The 22,709-nt window shown below is 38.6% G+C and overlaps 1 protein-coding gene across 3 annotated transcripts in view; it reads left to right on the top strand.

Annotated features, from left to right (window-relative positions):
- Positions 1–22,709, top strand: part of LOC132819696 (exportin-5) — a 104,400-nt gene that overhangs the window by 25,715 nt on the left and 55,976 nt on the right. For all 3 annotated transcript variants that reach the window (XM_060831358.1, XM_060831357.1, XM_060831356.1), the window contains exons 2-13: positions 5,626–5,747; positions 7,113–7,185; positions 9,545–9,682; positions 10,549–10,731; positions 10,932–10,958; positions 11,315–11,500; positions 12,818–12,894; positions 16,701–16,800; positions 18,072–18,155; positions 20,164–20,289; positions 21,436–21,526; positions 22,208–22,336. In XM_060831358.1, the coding sequence (XP_060687341.1) occupies positions 5,626–5,747; positions 7,113–7,185; positions 9,545–9,682; positions 10,549–10,731; positions 10,932–10,958; positions 11,315–11,500; positions 12,818–12,894; positions 16,701–16,800; positions 18,072–18,155; positions 20,164–20,289; positions 21,436–21,526; positions 22,208–22,336 (1,336 nt within the window). The remainder of the gene's footprint in view (positions 1–5,625; positions 5,748–7,112; positions 7,186–9,544; positions 9,683–10,548; positions 10,732–10,931; positions 10,959–11,314; positions 11,501–12,817; positions 12,895–16,700; positions 16,801–18,071; positions 18,156–20,163; positions 20,290–21,435; positions 21,527–22,207; positions 22,337–22,709) is intronic.

Raw genomic sequence — 22,709 nt, 5'->3', positions numbered from 1 at the left:
AGATATGATGCCAGGTAATCCTTCTGGTTTCATTCATTTGAGACTTAGTTGCAATTGCTACAAATGAGAGGCTTCCTCGGCCATTTCAGATGGAAATTATGGGTCAACGTTATTGCTATGGGTCTGAAGCCAGGTGTAGGTCCGGACGGTTTTTTTCAACAATTGATAATGGTATCATGATCATCAGTAGATTGTTAATTCCAGATATTTTTAATTTTATTAATTTCGTGTCATTTGCCTTAGTGGGATTTGAACCTGGGTCCCCAGAACAGTTTCTGATCGATAGTCTAGTGATAATGCAACTAGGCCATGATCTCCCCTAACCTGCTGAAATGTTGAGGGTAGCTATTCGCATGGATAGAAAATTGGTGAGCTAAAACAAACAAGTGAGATTAAAGAAGCAAATAGCAGAGTGCCACAAGCTACAAAGGTTTACAATACATGTTAATGACTTGGATGAAGATGGTAAATGTGCGATAACAAGTTTGTGCATGTCACAAAAATGGGTAGCCATGATATGGAGGTGCCAGTATTGGACTGGGGTGGACAAATTCAGAAGGCTCATGACACCAGGTTATCGTGCAACAGGTTTATTTGACATCACAAGCTTTCAGAGCGCAGCCCCTTTGTCAGGTGTAGTAAGAGACAAGAGCCTATAGATACAGAATTTATAGGAAGAGGTAAAAAAAATCATACGAATGGTGTGTGGAGTGTCGAATAATAAGTTTCTGCAGGTGACCAAGAGTATTAAATGGTGAGCAAATTATTAACAGCTGAATAACAAACAAAAGGACGACCTATAATCAGATTAAATGAGGTAGAACGATAATTACAAAAAATTGAAAGTAAGGTAGTTCTGGAGACAATCTGAATGACTGGAACCACATGATAGGTATGAGTCGCAAGACTAGGGTCTAACCAAAGTGACAAGTAATCCAAAACTGTACAAACTAATTAAGGTAGAGCTGTCAAAACAATTCATCAAGGTGATGGTGTCAAAACAGGACGGTAAGGAAGAATTTACAGATACGAAACAGTGTGGTGGGGCCACATGTAGCACAACATGAACCCAAGATCACGGTTGAGGCTGCCTTCATGGGTATGGAATTTGGTATCAGTTTCTGCTTGATGATTCTGCATTGTTGTGTATCTGAAAGGCCATCTTGGAGGACACTTACTCAGAGATCAGAGGCTGAATGCTTTTGACCGCTGAAGTGTTCCCTGACTGTGAGGGAACATTCCTGTCTAGCGATTGTTGCATGGTGATCATTCATCCATTGCGGTAGTGCCTGAAACAAAAGATGGTAGGGCAAGTTTGTGCGAATGATACAATGAATTGAAATAGGTTGAGTGGCAAAAAACTTGACAGATGGAATGTAATATGGAAAAATGTGAGATTATGCACTTTAGCAAGAAGAGTACAAGAGCTGAATATCAATTTACAGGCCAGAAAACTGCAGCACAGAAAGATTACATGTGCATAAATCATAAAATGCTAGTTTCCAAGTTTTGCGGATAATAGGAAAGCCAAATGGAATGTTCGTCTTTATTCCAAAAGGAGTGCAATCTAAAAATAGAGAGGTTATGCTAAAGCTATACAAGGCACTAGGCAGACCATAGTTGGAACACTGAACAGTTTTGAACCCTTTTATCTGAGGAGATATGTATTTGTATTGGGGATAGTCTTGAGAAAGTTCACAAATTTAATGCTCGGTATGGTGGGATGTGCAGTCAATGAGATTTTGAGAAAGTCGGGCTTGTACTCATTGGAGTTGAGAAAAGTGAGTCAAAAAGTGTGGCACTGGAAAAGCACAGCGGGTCACGCAGCATCCAGGAGCAGGAGAATCGACGTTTCCAGCCTTAGCCCTTCAAGAATGTGAGGTAACTTTATTGATTCTTTTGGGAGCTGACAGGAAAAATGCGGAAAAGGTGTTTTTCCCCTGTGAGTGTGTCTAGGACCAAAGGGAATAATCTCAGTGTAATCTGTGGAATTTTTAAAATGCAGAGGGCTGTCGAGATTGGGTCGTAAAGTGTATCCAAAGCTGAATTGAACAGGTTTTTTAACCACCAGAAGGATGCATGGTTTTGGGGATGTGACAGCAAAATTAAGTTTGATTGTCAGATCAGCCACAATCTCTTTGAATGGCAGAGTAAACTCTAAGGGCTGAATGGCATTTTTTTATTCCTATATCTTTTGGTCTAAGTTTTTTTTGGTTGAGGTCAGTGTTTGTACAACTTGATGACTGATTTGATTTGTTGTAGTTTGCTGACCTGGTTCCTTCTGTCAGATTGTGTAGAGAAGCTAAATGTAATGATGTCAGGAATGAAGTGATCACATCATACAATGAGTCTGAGCAGATATAGTATGCTTCGAATTTGCCACACTGTAGCAGATTGTACTTCCATTGGTCATGAGATATTCTTGCACTGTTAAATGCGACCAAATAATTTGATTCTGCTTTAATTGAATAAAAACAAGGACTTGCTCAGTATGAGGTTGCATTCTTGCAGATTTTGTAGATGAGAATGTCATCACTGATATTTAGCATGCCTTCAAGTGCATGAAGTGCAGATTGAATCATGCTGAAATACTGGAGTTGCTAAGTTACTCCCAAATTGATGCTCTCATATTGGTTATGAGCAAAACGAATTGAGCTTAATAGAACATAGAACAATACAGCGCAGAACAGGCCCTTCGGCCCTCGATGTTGTGCCAACTTGTAAACTATTCTCAGCTCGTCCCCCTACACTTTCCCAAAATCATCCATGTGCTTATCTGAGGATTGTTTAAATCTCCCTAATGTGGCTGAGTTGACTACATCAGCAGGTAGGGCATTCCACGCCCTTACGACACTCTGCGTAAAGAACCTGCCTCTGACATCTGTCCTAAATCTATCACCCCTCAATTTGTAGTTATGCGCTCTCGTACAAGCTGACGTCATCATCCTAGGAAAAAGTCTTTCACTGTCTACCCTATCTAATCCTTTGATCATCTTGCATGTCTCTATCAAATTCCCCCTTAGCCGCCTCCTTTCCAAAGAGAACAGACCCAAGTGTCTCAGCATTTCCTCATAAGACCTTCCTTCCAGACCAGGCAACATCCTGGTAAATCTCTGCACCTTTTCTAATGCTTCCACATCCTTCCTGTAATAGGGGGACCAGAACTGTACACAATATTCCAAGTGTGGCCACACCAGCATTTTGTATAGTTGCAGCATAATATTGCGGTTCTGGAACTCAATCCCTCTACCAGTGAAACCTAACACACTGTATGCTTTCTTAACAGCACTATTCACCTGGGTGGCAACTTTCTGGGATCTATGCACGTGGACTCCAAGATCTCTCTGCACAGCCACACTACCAAGAATCTTTCCATTGACCCAGTACTCTCCAAAGAGAATCTTAACAGATCCCTCTTCTATTGCTGTCAGCCCAAATTTCCCATGGCCAGTCAATCTAACCTGCACATTTTTAGACTGTAGGAGGAAACAGGCGCACTATTTTAACCATGTTTCTGTAATAGCTATGGTATCCCAATCCCATGTTCCCATACTGTGGATGTGCAAACACTACACCACAGCACAATTCATGATTTTATGATTAATACTCTTGTTCCACACTGAAGCTTTTTTGGACATATCCCCAGGGCTGATCAATGTTCTTTCTCTTTTTCCAGGTCTTTCCTCTTGTGGATTGCCTCAGACACTTCTTCTTCCAATTTGGGCCATTTACTACATGATGACATTTCAAATCACAGCTGAAACATCTCTTTGTAATTGCCCAGGCATTCCTGCTTCCATTTTTACTCCATTCCTGGTACCAGCCAGATCTGCCAAAAAGATCTCCATCCTCTTGTCTGTGTTTCTTCCGTTGTATTGATATCTGTTTCCCATTGGTCTTGAAATTCTAGGAATGTTAAGTACTCTGTTTTTTGTGACATTACTGAACGCCCCATTTGTACTATAAAAATCCAGAAAATAACTAGAGAATTTTTTTCCCCCCAAAGCCAAGGAATTTGATCAAAAATATTTGAGAATTTTGCTCCATTTAACACTAGGTACTGTGCAATAAATTGAAAGCCATCATTGAACCAGGAATTTGTAAATACACTTTATCTCATAAAATTTAACAGGCCAAGATTATATAATGGTTACATCCATCTTTCTAAATTGGTCAATGGCTGACCATATGCATTTGAAACCTTTTATCTAAACGGCTTAATAGATCATCCAAACCTTCCTCCATGCCAAACTGAGTTCTCAAGCTTTCAAATTAGTTTGCATCCATCCTGCTATTGATAGAAAGTGACATTGCAAAGACCAGAATCATCTTTGGTAAGGATGTAACCCATATCCATAATGTCTATTTAAATTTCTCCCATTGGTCATAGCGCTTAAATTCAAAGAACATAGATGGAAAATTCTATCCTGAGGCCCTTTTTGTGCTTTCAACCATTCTAAAGAGTAGCTTCAATTATAGTCATTTGTCTGAAAAGTAATTCTTCTCTGTTTCCAATCTTCATTTTTAGGCACCCATTTTCTGTTCATGTTAAATAGATATAAGCCAGGTGGTGAGGTATGAAGCAAGAAGTTATTTTCATTAATAGGTTTATTAACAAGATGTAACCTTAATCTGTCTGTTAACTAATTACCTAGTCACCCCACTAATTCATGAGTCGTCCTTATTTGCACATGATTCTTCATCAACAAAGTCAATGAATAATGGACATTAGTAGTAATTTGCACTGCATGTATCATTGAGTATGAAGGGTAAGGTTAAACAGTTCTGTTTGCATTGCTGATTGAGGGATCAATTACAACAGTTTCTTGCGTGAATAGCTGCAGTTCTATCAAAATTAAGATTAGCAAAGGTTCAAACAAGCTTTTCACTTGTGGCTCTGTAAGCAACAAAACAGCATGTAATTGTACTTCAGTTATAGTTTCTTGCCTGCATTTGCTGCAACTGCACAGGTCGCATTCACCACTCATGCAGTCACAATATCACAATATCTATGAAGTAATGTGGCAGACCTGTATAATGGTTTACAAGGCATAACTTTATAATGCCCAGTTTTTAGATATAAGGAATCATGAAAACATAGAGCAATTTCGTGGTATATCAATTTAATACACAAAAGTTTTTAATTGGTGTCATAGCCCTATACACATGAAACTTATTTGTAAAGCTACAGACCCAGAGAAATGTTCAGGAAGGGATTTTGCTGCCCTATTCACTGAGCAACTGATGAGCAGGGTCGTGACATTAGGTCCTTGACAGTGATATTAAGTGCACAAACTTCCTATTCCAGCGTGGTGCATATACACACTGACATTAGTGACATAGACTTGATGTTCCTCTGGGAGAATGGAGTCTTTTATCATGTTAACATGGGCTAAACATACATTGAGCCGGAGTGTCAGTTTAGAATTGCCATCCTGGTATTTTCAGCATTCAGTGTGATAAATGGTCGCAGTAGTTTTTTGATTTTAAAATGGCTTGTTGAGAGATTTACTGCATTCATTTGACTTGTGGTTGTTTCTATTGCTGGAAAAACTTTCTCTAAAGTAAGGTTGGTGATATTGTACAAGCATACTGAATTGATGTATATTTCTCTTAATGCTGCAGTTTTGTGAAGAGTTTAAGGAGAAATGTCCACACACAGTGCAGTGTGGGTTACGTTTGGCTGAGAAAAATAATACTGGAATTGTCCGCCACTTTGGCCTTCAGATTCTGGAGCATTCTATAAAGTGAGTTTTTTTTCTTGCGTAGTTAATATCCTGTAGACTATAATGCTATTGAACCAATTATTAATTATATTATACTATTAATACTATTTACAAAGCGTGGTACAAATAAGGACCTTGTATAATTGTGAACTTGAAATTTTATGAAATCTTATCTATTAGTGTATTGTGTGCATTTATTTGAATGAGCACTGACACATTCATCTTTCAGTGGAACCTAGTGATGACCATGGGTTTCAAAATTTCAGTCAATGGTAAATGAATGATACTTGCCTCAGATCATGTAAAAAAGCAACGCTCAAAAATCTGGTGAGCTCTGACTTCTACATCCAATTACCTGGGATGTAATATACAACAGCTTGTATGTTTACAGCACCTTTTGATGTAATAAAAATGTCCAAATACACTTCAGAAGAGCATAATAAAATAAAATATGAACCACATAAGGTGATATTAAGTCAAACGACCAAAAGCTTACTCAGATTTAGAAACGAGATTTAGAAATGATAAGCATCCACAAGTTGCCTCAGCTGCCTAAACCCTGAGATTTAGAAATCAGAGAGTTCTCAAATCTCAGGGTTTCGGCAGCTGAGGCAACTTGTGGGTGCTTATCACATATCTTCTCTGACAGTCAATCAGGAAGTTCAATTCGAATTGGTTCAGTAATTAATTGGATTTAAATAGGAAATATAGTGTTGATTGTAAACTTAAGAAAAGTGGAATGGTTTCATTGTAATGGAAAAGTGAGATACAGCACAGTATAAAATGAGCATTTTAGGGTTAGCGAGGATGGATCATAGTAATTATGAAGTAAGTATGCCATTTAAAAACCCAATTATGCCTTAATTTACGGTGGAATTTAAGGATTTATTTTTACAAGGCAGTCAATGGCTAATGAAATAAATAAGCAACAAATAACTGACCATTTCATCTTCATTACTAGTATAAAATTTTTGGCCTTTGGTTTCTACTGTGGTAGATACATGAACATAAGTATATATTTATTTCCCCTGGACCAAATAGTTATTCAAAGCCAATTTGGATTGAATCCTTGTTCACGTCTCGTCGTCCTTCTCCTCTTCCTCCTCCTCCTCCTCGTCCTTGTCCTCCATAATGTCTAAGCAGGGAAATTTCTCCATCTGTGTAATTATTAATCCGTGGGCCTTGCCTTCATCCCATTTGTTGTATTTTACATTTTTTCAGATCTTGCTTCTGTATGTTGTCATTTTTTGCAAGTGGTAATAATGCTGACTATTGTAACTTTTTTGTCCCATAATATATATAATTCTCTCAAGTAACAAATAAGATTGTATGGTATTTTCAGAATGATATAGTGAAGACAACTCCTTAATTGTTTTTCAAAATTAGGTTTCGCTGGAATGGTATGATACACCGAGATAAAGTCCAGCTGAAGAATAGCGTGATGACTCTTCTATCCCGTGTAAGTTGTCTTATTTGCTTTTCTGACTTCGCTGAACAAATAATACATCATTTATAATGAAACTTGTGAAAACCTTTGTTCCTAAGTTAAGGGTACTCACTGAATGATCCAAATAAATTGCATCTTGAAAACACGGCCTATCTCGGTTTCTGAATTATGAATGCCCTTTAACAACTGAGAACACTGAAGGCACTGTTGGATGTGAGATGACAGATAACTGTGTCTCTGGCTCTGTCTCTATGTTTGAGTATTTGCACAGCACTATCCCTGACAAAGGATTTCTCCTTTGCTGTGGAAAACTGCATCACACAAAGTGGAAACTGCTCATGGACAGACAAGCAGGCAGGATTCCTTGAAATCACCTGATAGGATGAGATATGACATTGGTGACTTGAGTGTGAATGAAATTGGGGAATTGAGGCTCAGGAGACCCAAGTTGCGATTGGGAGCTTCGAAGTAAAGAAACATGATTTCTTGTCTTCTGTTGTTTTCTCATTTCCATCCTTTGGTGGTCCCCTGCTGCTAAGAGCATTTTGCAACAACTAGTAACATGAAACAACAAACAATTATCCACTACAGCAAACCCAACCTAAGATAATTCCATTAATATTGATAGAAGCTGGGTAATCCAAATCAATGTGTTCAAACTTCTGGAATATCTCCGATGAAAGTTAGCAACTTAACTGCACTGATGCACATTGAACATCCTTAGTACTTCTAACATCAGGAACTAGCACACAGAGGGGTTGCTTAATATGGGTCTGCAGGACATTAAGATCATGTCGGCAATTTAGCATTTTGCAGCATAGCCATGCACTGGCTGTCGCTATATCAAATCCCAGCACCTGGAATGCTTTCCGTCATTCTCGGATGCTGATAAACTGGGAAACCCAATGAGCTGATTCAGGCAAGATCCAAGTTCTGGGTAGGATGAAAGAGTAACGCAGGAAATCACAATATCTGCCTCATCCAGATTACTGCATGTATTTTGAGCATTTCTCAGTAAAAGATCTCTGGTGCACGTCTCATTGGTGTCTCTTATTTGTGTGTATCTCTGCTTCTGGTGCACTGAAGAATGGTCAAAGATGATAATTCCATCACTTGCGAAAAGAACAGTTAATAAAACATGTGAATTACAGTGAGAGTAGGCTATTCAATCCTTGGAACCTACCGTGCCATGCAAAACAATCATGGCTGATCTTTGACCTTAATTTTATCTGTCTGCACTAACCCAATGCCCTGTATTCACTTCTCCAAAAATATGTTTGTATGGCTTGTATAAACTCAACAATTGTACAATGACTCATTCTCAAGGGCATTTAGGGATGGACAATAAATGTTGGCTTCATAACAAGTAACAAGTTATTTATCACTTTTGTATGACCAAACAGCTACTGAAAATAAAACTGTTGGAAATAATGGGATGAATGTGTCAAATGGCCTGGTTCCTAATTTGAGGTACCTAGAGAGCTATTTTATTTTCCAGAAATCCCCAGGCTATTCAATGTAGGAGTTGCAGAGAAAACAGGGAACTTTACGTCAGTGTAATTTGGCAGCAGGGCAAATGCTAGAATATCTTTCTTATTTAAGATGCAATAACAAAATTGCAGTAATCAAATTTGTTGAACTTTGAGGTTGTAATTAGCAGGTTGGATAAAAGAGTCATCAACCTGACTTTGAATTTTATGAAACACTTCCGGCTGCTCCGGTTTCCTCCCACAATCCAAAGATGTGCGGGTCAGGTGAATTGGCCATGCTAAATTGCCCATAGTGTTAGGTAAGGGGTAAATGTAGGGGTATGGGTGGGTTGCGCTTTGGCGGGTCGGTGTGGACTCGTTGGGCCGAAGGGCCTGTTTCCACACTGTAAGTAATCTAATCTAAAAAAAATCTAATTGGAAAAAGATGCCAAATGAGATTATTGACAAAATTAGGGTTCAAGGTAATGGGAATATCAAATTAGTATGAAGATTGGTTAATAGAAAGCAGTAAATATCAGTGGATCATTTTTGTGTTGACAACTGTGATCACAAACCATTCCACAAGAGTTGGTGCTAATACTTCAGCTATTAGCCATCTATATTGATTACTTTCATGGGGGAACCAACAGATCAACCTTGGCATGTTTGGTGAAGTTTAAACGAAGCCTGGCTATTAACTGTCAATCAGTATTAATCAGTGGCAATCTCCACATCAATCTTCAGATGTTGTGCAAAAATTATTTTTTTGATAAACTTGCCCTTTTGTTTGCTTACCACAGGACTGTAGTTCCATTTTGACACCCAGATTGGTCTTTGAGAATCTGTATAAACCTGAAAAATGAAAAAAAAATGTTGGTCACTCATTTCTTCTGCATCTTCAGGGTACTCATAATATTATGGTGGAAGAGGCTTACATTAAGGATGCACTTTCCCGAATCGTAGTAGAAATGATCAAACGTGAATGGCCACAGCAGTGGCCAGATATGCTAAATGAAATGGATAAACTGACTGCCATGGGGGTAAGTCCAAAGCTGCCAATAAAAGGTTCTCCAAAGTGAATATGTTCTTTTGTAACAGTTGGTAAAAATATTGTGCTGTTAATATTTTCTTAATTCCTACTTCTCTTTCTCATTTCCATCTTTATTTACCATAGAGTCATAGAGATCTACAGCATGGAAACAAACCCTTCGGTTCAACTCGTCCATGCTGACCAGATATCTCAACCCAATTTCGTCCCACCTGCCAGCACTCGCCCCATATCCCTCCACACCTTTCCTATTCATATACCCATCCAGATGCCTTTTAAATGTTGCAGTTGTACCAGCCTGTATCACTCCCTGTGGCTCATGCCATACGTACAATTACAAAGAATGTTTTGCACAAAAAAGCATCAGTCAATTCATGTTGCTGTTCGTGTACCACTTGAGGCTCCTTACCCTACTAATGCAATGAGCATTATCCTCTATTTCCTTATCAGTTATGCTTATTAATTTCTCCTCAAATGTGAGCTTAATGTCCAAGTCAACCACTCTACAACTGACACTTTTTAATCAGAAAGTCATATGAACAAGTTTCTTTTGAATTTCCTGTTTGAGTTCATGATAATCCTTTGCTAAGAATGACCTCTCATATTTCTCCTCCTAAGTGGAAATACTCTGTGCATCCACTCTGTCAAAACCTTTTATAACGTGTTCAGTGGTAGAGTACAAACATTAGCTGATAAGTAGAAGATGGATTATAGCTCCTTCATGTTACTTTCACTCAATAAGTAACAAAAATAAATTAGTGAAAATTTTTGGTGTGCATTTGTTGAAATCCTCAAGTATTTGGTATCCTTGTTTCTTATTTTCTCCATGTATACAATGTAACTTTTTAATTATCTTAGGAGACACAAACTGAGTTGGTGATGTTGATCCTTCTGCGCTTAGTGGAAGATGTGGTGACTTTTCAGACTATACCTGCTCAGCGTCGTAAGGACATTCAGCATGCATTAACTCAAAATATGATGCAGCTGTTCAGTTTTCTCTTGGACATCTTGCAGGAGCACACTCAGAGCTACAAACAGTTGGTAATTACTATATATGTGATAATTTCTGATAATACTGGAATAACTCTTGAACTTCATAAGCTGTCCTCTGCAGCAATCAGAACCTCATGTATGATGTTGTACTTGAACTGACAAACTCATAAATGGTCAATTCTATGTTCTATTTATTATCTTCACCATTTGTGAAATAGCTGCTTCTAATATCTTTTAATTTCTTGCAGAAAGCAGACACTACTCAAGAAAATAAGGTGGGTAACAATTTGTTTTTTATATTATTAATTGTTTTCTGAGAGATCATGCAAGTTTTACAAACTAGCATGATTTTGCATTGAAGCTTTTCAATTGCTAAGGTGTTGTGCAAAGTTCAAGTTGCTGGGTGGTTAAGAAGCTATTTTTTACTCCATTTGTGTTATGTTTCTCGCTGCTGCTTAAAGGAGCATGGCTAGATACCTTGCAACTATAACTCCCATTTGTAAAATGTGCAACAATCATTGTAGAAGTTTTAAATGTCTTTATAGATTCCATACATAGTGAATAAATCATGCATTTGATTGTTTGAATGCTTTGCAGCTGATTTTCTAAACTACAGATTTATTTTCCTTAGGCCAAGGCACACTGTCGCGTTGCAGTAGCTACTCTGAATACCCTGGCTGGATATGTGGACTGGGTTGCTTTGCACCATATTACGGCTGATAGCTGCAAACTACTTGAAGTCCTATGTATGTTATTAACAGAACCTGAATTGCAGCTCGAAGCAGCAGAATGTCTGCTTATTGCCATTAGCAGAAAGGTAATATCTTCTAGTAAAAGATTGATATAGACCAGAGCAGAATCCCTCAAAATATTTTGGAAGGGTAGCCGAGACCTGAACTTTTTCTTCTTATTCTTAAAGGTAGATATGAAATGCTGTGTTCCAGGTGCGATGCGACTGGTCAAACTACTCTGATAAGCAAAACGTAATTTGTTTAAGCACTAGAATTGAAAGACAGACAAAAGAAAGAGAAGTTTAGAATAACTTAACCGAATCATAGATTCAGTACCTATCGCTAACATCCCGTAAACACACACTCCTTGGCAAAAGTAGGCAAATTCAGGCGCAGATTCAAGTTTTCCAATCCAGGAGAAAGAAACATGAAGAGATTTCCGAGAGTGGAGCAGCCAAGAGACGTATACTGAAGCTTCGGACTGTTTTGAGATGTCAGCAGCTTCTGACTGCTCAAAGCTAAAAGAGAAAAATACTGGAAGGCCTGATCTGAGCTGGCCACACCCATTTGGGCTGTTTTTAAAAAAACATAATCCAAGGCCTCATGAGTTGTTTACGCTACTGGTTCTGGTACTTGGTGCCTCTACTTCACAACCTCTTTTCAATAAAAAGGACAAAATAACCTTTCAAAGTGACTGCATTGTCACAAGGTAAATGATTAAGTTTCTAAATTTTAGGTTGGGAATTTGAAGTCTTAGTTTAAGCCCAAAGTAGAATGAACTTCTCATTATTCTAGGCTTTTTATAGTAAGGTTTACAGAAATGTAAATTGAATAATCATTTCAAATAGTACAGGATGTTTTTATCATATGGGAATTTTGTAAGTTGAACCAACATGAGATGATCCATTTCTGTGGGGTCAAGATTTAAATTGAGAATGTTGATAAGCAGTATTTGAAGGCCAAATTATTTTATGTACTTAGAACATTCTTGCATTTTCAGCATTCCAGTGATGCTCTTGTGTTGTATTTTCAGCTTAATATTCCTTTTATAATTATATCTATGGACATTAACCGTGCAAGTTTAGATGACAGCTTAACAATTGGTTTGCATATCATTACTATTTTGGTTGCTCAGCTAAAGTGAATGAGATGAATGAGATATCAATATTTAATACCTGATCAAAAATCGATTGTTTTAATTGATTTCAAAGGTTGCTTTTAAGTTTCTTAAATTGTCCTTTCAAACACCTATGTCTGTTTGAAACTTGTATTGCAGGTTATGTCTTTAACTTAATCAGTTTTCTTCAGTGTTTCTATTTACTTTATGTCAAAGGCAGAAGCTTTGGCCGATGGCTAAATTTTCATAAATGTATGCTGAATGACCTTTGCTTTTTTTTTGTTAGGGTAAGCTGGAGGATCGTAAGCCGCTTCTAGTCCTCTTTAGTGATGCTGCCATGCACTGCATTTTATCAGCTGCACAGTAAGTGGTTTCCTTGGAGTCAGAAAGAGGATGTTAAGATCATAAGTTTACTTACTTGACAGACATAATTTGCTTTTCAACGAACTGTACATTAATGCTAGACTTGTGTATTTGTGGCAACGCAAGTGGATAAGGTGGTAAAAAAGGCATATGTAATGCTGCCTTCATTGGTCAGGCATTGAAATAAAAGTTGGCAAGTAATGTTGCTGCAGTAAGAAACTTTAGTTAAGCCATTTTTGGTGGTATCCTGTGCAGTTCTGTACGCATACGATAAGAAGGATGTGGAGACTCTCGAGAGGGTGTAAAAGAGAATGAAATGTAGATTGGAATGTATTAGCTATAAGGAGATGTTAGTCAGGCCTGAATTGCTTTCATTACAACATTTGGAGGCTGAGTGGGTGGCACGGTGGTACAGTGGTTAACACTGTTGCCTCAGCACGAGGGACTGGGGTAAGATTTCTCGGGTGACTGTGTGGAGTTTGTACGTTCTCTCCGTGTCTGTGTGGGTTTCCTCCCACAGTCCAAAGATGTGCAGGTCAATGCATAGGTCGTGCTAAATTGCCTGTAGTTTGAGGTGCGTTAGTCAGAGGGAAATGGATCTGGGTGGGTTATTCTTTGGAGGGTCGATGTGGACTTGTTGGGCCGAAGGGCCTGTTTCCACACTGTCGGGAATCGAATCTAATCGAAGCTGATAGAAATATGTAAAATTATGAGTCATGTGTGGAGTGAATAGTCAGACTTTTAAGCTGAGGTGTGGTAAATTTAACAGTTTAAAGACAAGCTTTTTTTTGCAACGAACTTGATTGGTCCCTGGAATCTGTTGCTATGGGAGTTGGTAAAAGTAGATACAATTGTAACAGTTAAGAGGCATATGGACGGATGCATGGACAGGCAGGGAATAGAAAGCTACAGACTCTGCAGGCAGATAGGATTAGTTAAAATCGCAGCATGGTTGGCATGGACGTGGTGGACCGAAGAGTGTGCTCCTGAGCTGTGATGTTTTCTGTTTTTTAAAAAAAAAGGCTCATAGACTTGGAGCAATAGGTGGCCATTTGGCCTTTTAAACCCCTATTCTGCCATTCGATATGATCTTCTCTCCTAATGCTGTAATCTGGATTTCTCTCCTTTCCTGTTGATGTCTTTAATATCTAAAAATATATCAATCTCTTTTCTGAATGTAATAAGTGACCCAATCTCCATAGCCTTCTGTGGTAATGAAATCCACAGTTTGATCACTCTGAAGAAATGCTTCTCCATCTCAGCCCTAAACGGCCTATTCTGTGTCCTGAGTATTAGATTACAGGTTCAAAACTCCCAACCCAGGAGAAACATCTTCCTTACATTTAGTCTAGTCCTGTTAGAATTTTATTATTTTTAATCAGATCTTCTCTTATTCTTCTACCCTTCAAGAAATACTGGCTCAATCAGACCAGTCTCTCATTACCATCTGCTATTAGTCTAGTGAACCTTGCTGCATTTGCTGTGTGGCAATAGAGGGTAGGAAGTGCAGAATTCTCTGTAATACTCCAGATGCGGTCTCGCCAAGAACTGCAGTAAGAAATCCCTGCTTCAGAATTCAGATCCTTTTGCAATTTTGGCCATCATGCCATTTGTCTTCCTAATTGCTTGTTGCACCTGCCCTGTTGCCACTGACTGGTGTATAAGGACACCTTTGCACATCCATATTTCCAGAATATCACCATTTAAATAAAACTGCCTTATTATATAATATGAAAGTGTATAACTTTATATTTGTCTACATTATACTGCATCTGTAATGTGTTTGCCCAGACACCCAACTTGTATGGATCACCCTGAAGTATCCTTGCAAGCTCTTTACAACTCTCAATCCCACTTAGTCATGTCATTAGCAAAATTGGAAATACTGCAGTTGAATCCCTCGTCCAAGTCACTTGTGTATATCGTAACTAGCTAGAGCAGGAACACTGATTTGTACTATACCATGTATCACTGTATACCACCTGCAGCAAGACCCATTTGTTACCACTCTTCAGTCTGTGAACTAGTTCTTGAGCTGCGTCAGTAGACGACTACAAATCCTGTGTGCTTTAATTTATCCCATTAACCTGTTATGTGGGACCTTGCCAAATGCTGCCTTGAAATCCAAATAAATCGCACCCTTCATCCAATGTATTAGGCTATGGAATAACAGGAATGGCAGAATAGAGGATCTAGGGACCTTGGTGTATTTGTCCCTAGATCCTTGAAGGCAGCAGAATAGATTGATAAGGTGGTTAAGCAGGCATGTGGGATAAATACTTGCCTTTATTAGTCAAGGTATTGGATATGAGCAAAGTTGTTGTGATGGAGCTACATATCATGTTAGATTGACCACACTGGAATAATGTGTGCATGTACGATCACCTCACCTATTGGAAGGTTGTGATTGCATAAAAGAACATGCAGCAGAGATTTACCAGCATGTTTCCTGAGTGGAATGATTCAGCTATGAAGAAAGAATAGGTAGTCTGGAGTTGATTTACTTAGAATGTCGAAGGCTAAGGAGTGATCTGATTGAGATACGTAAAGTTCTGATAGGTATAGATGCAATTAGATAGGAAAAAGCATTTCCCCCTAGGTACTGGCCCTTCTAAGAAGGGGAAAGTTTTAAAATAACAAGCATCGGATTTAGAGGGATTTTGAGGGGAAAAAAAATTTCTTCCGGAGATTTGTGGGTATTAGGACCTCCCTGCTTTGAAAGGATGGTAGAGATGGGGACCTTGAATTCTTGAAACATTACACAAGGCTATGGGTCAAATGCTGGAAGCTAGGATTGGAATAGATGGATGTTTGCTTGGTGAGGACAAGATGGGCCTATTGGCTTTTATTGATACTGGAAAAACTTGAATTTTACTTGTGTCTTTGGCAACTTTTTCACGCAGAGGGTGGTATGTGTATGGAATGAGCTGCCAGAGGTAGTGGTGGAGGCTGGTATAATTGCAACATTTAAGAGGCATTTGGATAGGTATATGAATAGGAAGGGTTTGGAGGGGTATGGACCAAGTGCTGGCAGGTGGGATTTGATTGGGTTGGGATATCTGGTTGGCATGGACAGGTTGGACCGAAGGTTCTGTTTCCATGCTGTACATCTCTATGACTGTATCACTATATAAAACCTCCGTTTAAGATTTAGATTTCCATTTAAGATTTAGATTTTTGTGAAGTATGATTTCACTTTAATAAACCTGTGATGACTTCACTTAATTATAGAAATTATGGAAATGATAGAATACCTGCTATATGGATGCAGGCCATTTGGCCTATTGAGTCTGCACTGATCCTCCAAAGAGCTTCTCACCCATTACCCTATCCTTGCAATCATGCAATTACCATGGCTCACCCACATATCTTTGGTCATGACAGATCAATTTAGCATGGCCAGTCCAACTAAACCGTGGCACGATACCAGAGCACCTGGAAGAAACTCTCAGAGAACATGCAAACTCCACACAGGCAGGGGGGTTGGAATCAATCCTGGGTTCCTGGTGCTGTGAGGCAACAGTGCTAACCACTGAACCACCATGCCACCCTGTTCATGCTTTCGAAGTTTTGTTAAATACTAATAGCTGAGCATGGAAACCTGACTGTTTTTAAAAAGCAGGACAGAATGAACCATAAAACATACAGTATAATGTCTCTGGACTAAATTGAACAGTTATTTCAGAGATCTATTATGGCACAATAGCCTATTGCTGACAGTCTGCATTATAACAGTCTATTCTGTGGAATGCAATGTGAACTGCTCTGTCTTGTGGTTCTTTAAAACTCTTTCTCTCTTATTACAGAACAGCTCATGGAGCAGGGCTTGTGGAGCAACATTACATGTTTCTAAAGAGACTTTGTCAAGTTCTTACAGCCCTAGGTGGACAGCTGACAGCACTGTGGGTATGTTGAGCAGATTGCAATCAGTTTTTAATGGTATTTCATGAAGGGCTTATGTCTGAAATGTCAACACTCCTGCTCCTCGGATGCTGCCTGACCAGCTGTGCTTTTCCAACACCTCGCTCTTCGACTTTGTTTACAGTAGATTTATTTGTGTTAGCCGAGCTAAGATATGTGGTTTGAGACAAGTTGGTGAAATGTAGCCATGTCAGCATTTGTAGAGTGCATAAAATGGTTGTAGATTTAATCTTCATTTGGGTGTTTTCTCCACCGATACTGACCAGTCTGTTCCATGTTGGTATTGTTTAGTATTTGGTTTGATTTGTTGTATGATATTTTACATTTTTGATTTCAGGTTGACTATAAATCTAACAAATGTGCAAAAGCTCTGCATATCTCTGGTTTACATTCAACCAAGCAGCTAATGAGGATACATGTTAAACTGCCAGATTTTCTGAACATGGTTGTTGAGTGATTTTGCATTATGAATATTATTGGTGTTGATTCTTTGAGATGTCTCAACATAAATACTACTTAATTTCAGACTGTAAATAATTTAGAAATTAATCAGATAAATTTGCAGTTTTGTTTTCATGGTAGTTGAAAAGGTTTTTTTAAAATCTGTTGATTTAAAACCTGTAAAAGCGAATAAAAATCCAATGCAATCATCTTCCAAGGATAAAAATCACACAACACCAGGTTACAGTCCAACAAGTTTAATTGGAAGCACACTAGCTTTTGGAGCAATGCTCCTTCATCAGGTGATTGTGGAGGGCTCGATCGTAACACAGAATTTATAGCAAAAATGTGCAGTGTGATGTAACTGAAATTATACATTGAAAAATTGATTGCCTGTTAAGCCTTTCATCTTTCAATGTATAATTTCAGTTACATCACACTGCACATTTTTGCGATAAATTCTGTGTTACGATCGAGCCCTCCACAATCACTTGATGAAGGAGCGTCACTCCAAAAGCTAGTGTGCTTCCAAGTAAACCTTTGGACTGTAACCTGGTGTTGTGTGATTTTTAACTTTGTACACCCCAGTCCAACACCGGCATCTCCAAATCACATCTTCCAAGGAAGTTTTGATGCTGCTAAATTACTTATGTTTGTATTTGTTGCCTTGCTTAGTCATTGTTGGACAGTCCTCAGCTGGACCATGTCATTTAATCTTATCTCTCCATAACAATGGAAGGTGAATTTAACTTCCACGAGTTATGTTTTTGTTTAGGATGCTTGTGTGCCAAAATTGAACTGAGTGTTATTTTCAGGGAAGCGATAAAGATGTCGGCCAACCTCCTAATTTCAACAAATATTTACAAGCATTCTTGGCTTTCACCAATCACCCTAGTCAGGTAATTTTCTTCAAGTATTTGTGTATGATGGAGCTTCTTGGCAACAATGAGTGCTTGAGTGCACAACATTCATGATTGATCAAAGTTTGTGAGATTTGTAGCTTGGGTGCTCGTTGTTGTGGTTCTGTTCGCCGAGCTGGGAATTTGTGTTGCAGACTATTCGTCCCCTGCCTAGGGAACATCCTCAGTGCTTGGGAGCCTCCTGTGAAGCGCTTCCGTGTTGTTTCTCCGGCATTTATACTGGTTTGTCTCTGCCGCTTCCGGTTGTCAGTTCCAGCTGTCTGCTGCAGTGGCCGGTATATTGGGTCCAGGTCAATGTGTTTGTTGATAGAATCTCTGGATGAATGCCATGCCTGTAGGAATTCCCTGGCTGTTCTCTGTTTGGCTTGTCCTATAATAGTAGTGTTGAAAATGTGTTGCTGGTTAAAGCACAGCAGGTTAGGCAGCATCCAAGGAACAGAAAATTCAACGTTTCGGGCCAGAGCTCTTCATCAGGAATAGTAGTGTTGTCCCAGTCGAACTCATGTTGCTTGTCATGCAAGGACTGCACAAAACACTACATAGGACAAATAGGAAGACAGCTAACGATCCGTATCCATGAACACCAACTAGCCACAAAACGACACGACCAGTTATCCTTAGTGGCCACACACGCAAATGACAAGCAACATGAGTTTGACTGGGACAACGCTACTATTATAGGGTAAGCCAAACAGTGAACAGCCAGGGAATTCCTAGAAGCATGGCAGTCATCCACAGATTCTATCAAGAAACACATCGATCTGGACCTAATACATTGGCCACTGCAGCGGACAGCTGGAACTGAAAACCGGAAGCAGCAGAGACAAACCACTATAAATGCCAGAGGAAACAACACAGAAGTGCTTCACAGGAGGCTTCCAAGCACTGAGGATGTCTGCTAGATGGGACGAAACGTCTGCAACGCAAATTCCCAGCTCGGTGAAAAGAACCACAACAGTTCATGATTGATACCTTCAATTCATGTGTGGTTGGAATAGATAATTGTTAATAAATGGTCTGGATTAATAAGCTTAATGTTAAATGGATTTTAAATTTGCAAATGTTATAAAAAGAAAGTAAAAGTCAATGGTACAGCTTAGAATTTTGAGAAGGTTAGTTAAGGCATGCCAAGTATCAACACTGCAGTTAAGATTTTATGCAAACACCCAAAAAGGAAAAAAAGTGACATTCGTGCCTTATGAAGGGATTTTAAGTAGCTTCAAATGAAGTTAAATGAAACATGGGAACTTAAAAGTTGTTAATTGTGCCCAATGGTTGCAACATCACAATAATAAATTTTGAATCTAATTAACTATTCTGCCAAAACCACAGAAGTACGAAGTGATTATATCAAACTGCAAAGTGTGGTCCTAAATGTCAAAAATGTTCAAGCATTTGCAGCGTTGTAGTCAGTGTCAGTTTTATGTTTGGGGAAACGGAGAAAATCTCTGTACTGCATTGGACATGTCTGAACGGTCATCTTGCAGCAATGTTGAAGATTAAGAGATAAGAGAGCCAAAAATATTATTTAAAATCTAAGTGGGAAATATAATAGTCGTGTCATGAGTTAGAACTAGTAAATAACATTTTAGGGCAGATATCAGCAAATCTTTACATAGTTCACTAACATGCAGGTTAAAGGTCAAATTGTTAAACAATTATGTATCACATTGTTAAAATGTTCTTGTGAATTAGAAATAACTGATTTAGCCTTCCAATTGTATGATAATGTTTGAAAATAATTGCCTGATTTTTAATAGTCCTGTTGCCATAAAATCCATCGCTTTTCATGTTTTGAAGTAGGGAGGTAGGAAGGAGACCGGTCTTTTGGTCAGGTGCAGATAGATGGTGAACCGTAACTGAATTAACCAATAAATAACCTAATAAAAATTATAAAGGTGAAGAGCGACACAGAATGACATTTCTTTCTGGCACTAGATAAGGTAGAGTTGGAAGAAGGCTGATATCAATTTTTTGTTTTGTTTAGTATTTAAGGTCGTCAACTCAGATTGCCTGGTGTTCGTTTTTAAGACATGAGCATGTTTCTAAGGACCCTGTGTTACTGGAGGTCATTCCACAATTGTTGCATGCAACAATGGCTAATCTTCTGAAGGTATGTACACTGGCATCTTCTTTTTCTTCTATCAGTTTTCTCCTCTTAGGATAGTGTAAGGACTGTGTCGTCTTGTGTGTTTTTAAAAACTGTGGACTGAAGTAAGAAAAACTGCTTAAAAAGCAGTGTTTAAAAGAGTAGTTATAATTTTCAAAGCAGGGAACCTGACATCAGTTGTAAGCATCATGAAAATATTTGTTTGACCAAGCAATAATTAAAAGTTGAGTTGCAGATAATTTGGAGTTGGGAATTCGAAGGTGTACGCATATGGCGTTTGCTGGCATCTCGAAATTGGTCAGTCTGTTGACTAGTGACCAGTTATCAATGATAGTTTTAAAAAAATCTCTTAATAGTCAATGGCCTAGTAGTATTATCATAGACAATTAATCTAGAAACTTGGCTAATGTTCTGGGGACCGGGGTTCAAATCCTGCCATGCCACATTGTGGAATTTGTATTCAATAAAAGAATCTATAATTAAGAAATTAATGTTGATTATGTAACTGTTATCAATTGTCAGAAAAACCCATCTGGATCACTAGTGTCCTTTAGGGAAAGAAACTGCCATCCTTACCTGATCTGGATTACATGTGACTCCAGACCCAAAACCATGTGGTTGACTCTTAACTGACCTCTGAGCAATTAGGGATGGGCAATAAATGCTGGCCTAGCCAGAGACACCCATATCCAGTGAGTTTTAAACAAAATGTTGCTGGTTTTCAGGCAACTGAGTAGCTTGGAGCTGGGAATAAATTACTAAGTGAGTAGATAATCACTTGGATTATTTAACACAAAGTTATGGAATTTCAGTTTTTAAAAAAGAAGTTTTGCTGCTGTTATCTTTCTTTGATTATGGAAGCCCAATTTCAGTATGAAGTTTAGCCCTGAGATAATTCTTGAAGTGATACAAAGGCAAGTTGAATTCTTTCCTTCTGGCATTCTAGGCATCCATTTAGTTTTTTTTCCCTACCAGAAAGATAAAATCCCGATCCTAGGAGCAAATAGCATAAATGCTACCCCCCCACCCTGCCAGACAGACACACACACACACACACACACACCAGTTCTGAAGAAGAGGCACGTAGCTGAAAATGCGTTCAAAGAAATTGTACAGATCTTTTTTGTAATGAACGTCTCTTTTGGCTAGGTTGGATTTCCTTCCAAGAGCGACAGCCCAAGTTGTGAATATTCGCGTGTGGACTTCGATAATGATGAAGACTTCAATGCATTTTTCAATTGTGAGTTCTATGTAGTGTATTGTTGCTTAAATATATTGAAGTGTATCAAAAATGCTTTGCATAAGTGGTTTTAATTTCCTCTAATTATACAATAATTAATTTCTAAGGCTCCAACAGTTCAAGCATGTTTGTTTCAAACTTTGCATGTCTTAGAATTTACAACACAAAGTTTGTGAGAAGATTTGTAGCTCGGATGCTTGTTGTGGTTCTGTTCGCTGGGCTGGGAATTTGTTGCAGACGTTTCATCCCCTGTCTAGGTGACATCCCCAGTGCTTGGAAGCCTCCTGTGAAGCGCTTCTGTGATCTTTCCTCCGTAGTGGTTTGAACCTGCCGCTTCCGGTTGTCAGTTCCAGCTGTCCGTTGCAGTGGTCGGTATATTGGGTCCAGGTCGATGTGTTTATTGATTGAATCTGTGGATGAGTGCCATGCCTCTTGGAATTCCCTGGCTGTTCTCTGTTTGGCTTGTCCTATAATAGTAGTGTTATATAACACTAGCACGGCGAACAGAACCACAACAATTTACAACATATTTGAAGTGAACATAATACTTTGACTTCGCCCAGTTGGTATTGGAGAATTTGCACTCGACATATAGAACAGAATATTTATTTGAGTAGTATATTGAAGTAGTTTAAATGTAGAGTTTTGTTAATTCAGAATAACTTTTTTTTGTTTTTGTAGCATTCCGAGCTCAACAAGGAGAGACCATTAGACTCTCTTGTCGTCTGTCTCCGATGACTGGATTCAACATGGCTTCTGAGGCACTGCAGTATCAGCTCACGGCAGTCATTGATGTTGGCCCAACAATGTGTAAGCTGCTAAGCATTCAGTTTCTATTTTAGTTATTGAGACATTTACAAAGTAACAGGTACCATTAGAAGTGCTTAGATATTGGAATTTATAATTTAAATTATGTATTTTGTTTGTTGAGCCTGGCCTTAAATTACTTGCCTAATTCTAAATGAAGAATTGGAAAATGTAGATGCATTGAAGGAACAGAGTTGGTTTTTAACAATGATTATGTCCTTCTGCTGAGTTCTGAAATTAGTTTGTGGATAGATTTAGGTATCAGTTGTTCCAAACAGCTTGCATACTGTTTCCAGTGTTGATCTCTTGTGGTGAACAGATCAAAAAGTATTGTGCTTTATAAGCAATATTCTATTCAAAAATAAAACAAGCCTGT

This window comes from Hemiscyllium ocellatum, chromosome 10 (assembly GCF_020745735.1).
Source record: "Hemiscyllium ocellatum isolate sHemOce1 chromosome 10, sHemOce1.pat.X.cur, whole genome shotgun sequence".
Taxonomy (NCBI): Eukaryota; Metazoa; Chordata; class Chondrichthyes; order Orectolobiformes; family Hemiscylliidae; genus Hemiscyllium; species Hemiscyllium ocellatum.
This window is presented reverse-complemented; position numbering and strand designations above follow the sequence as displayed.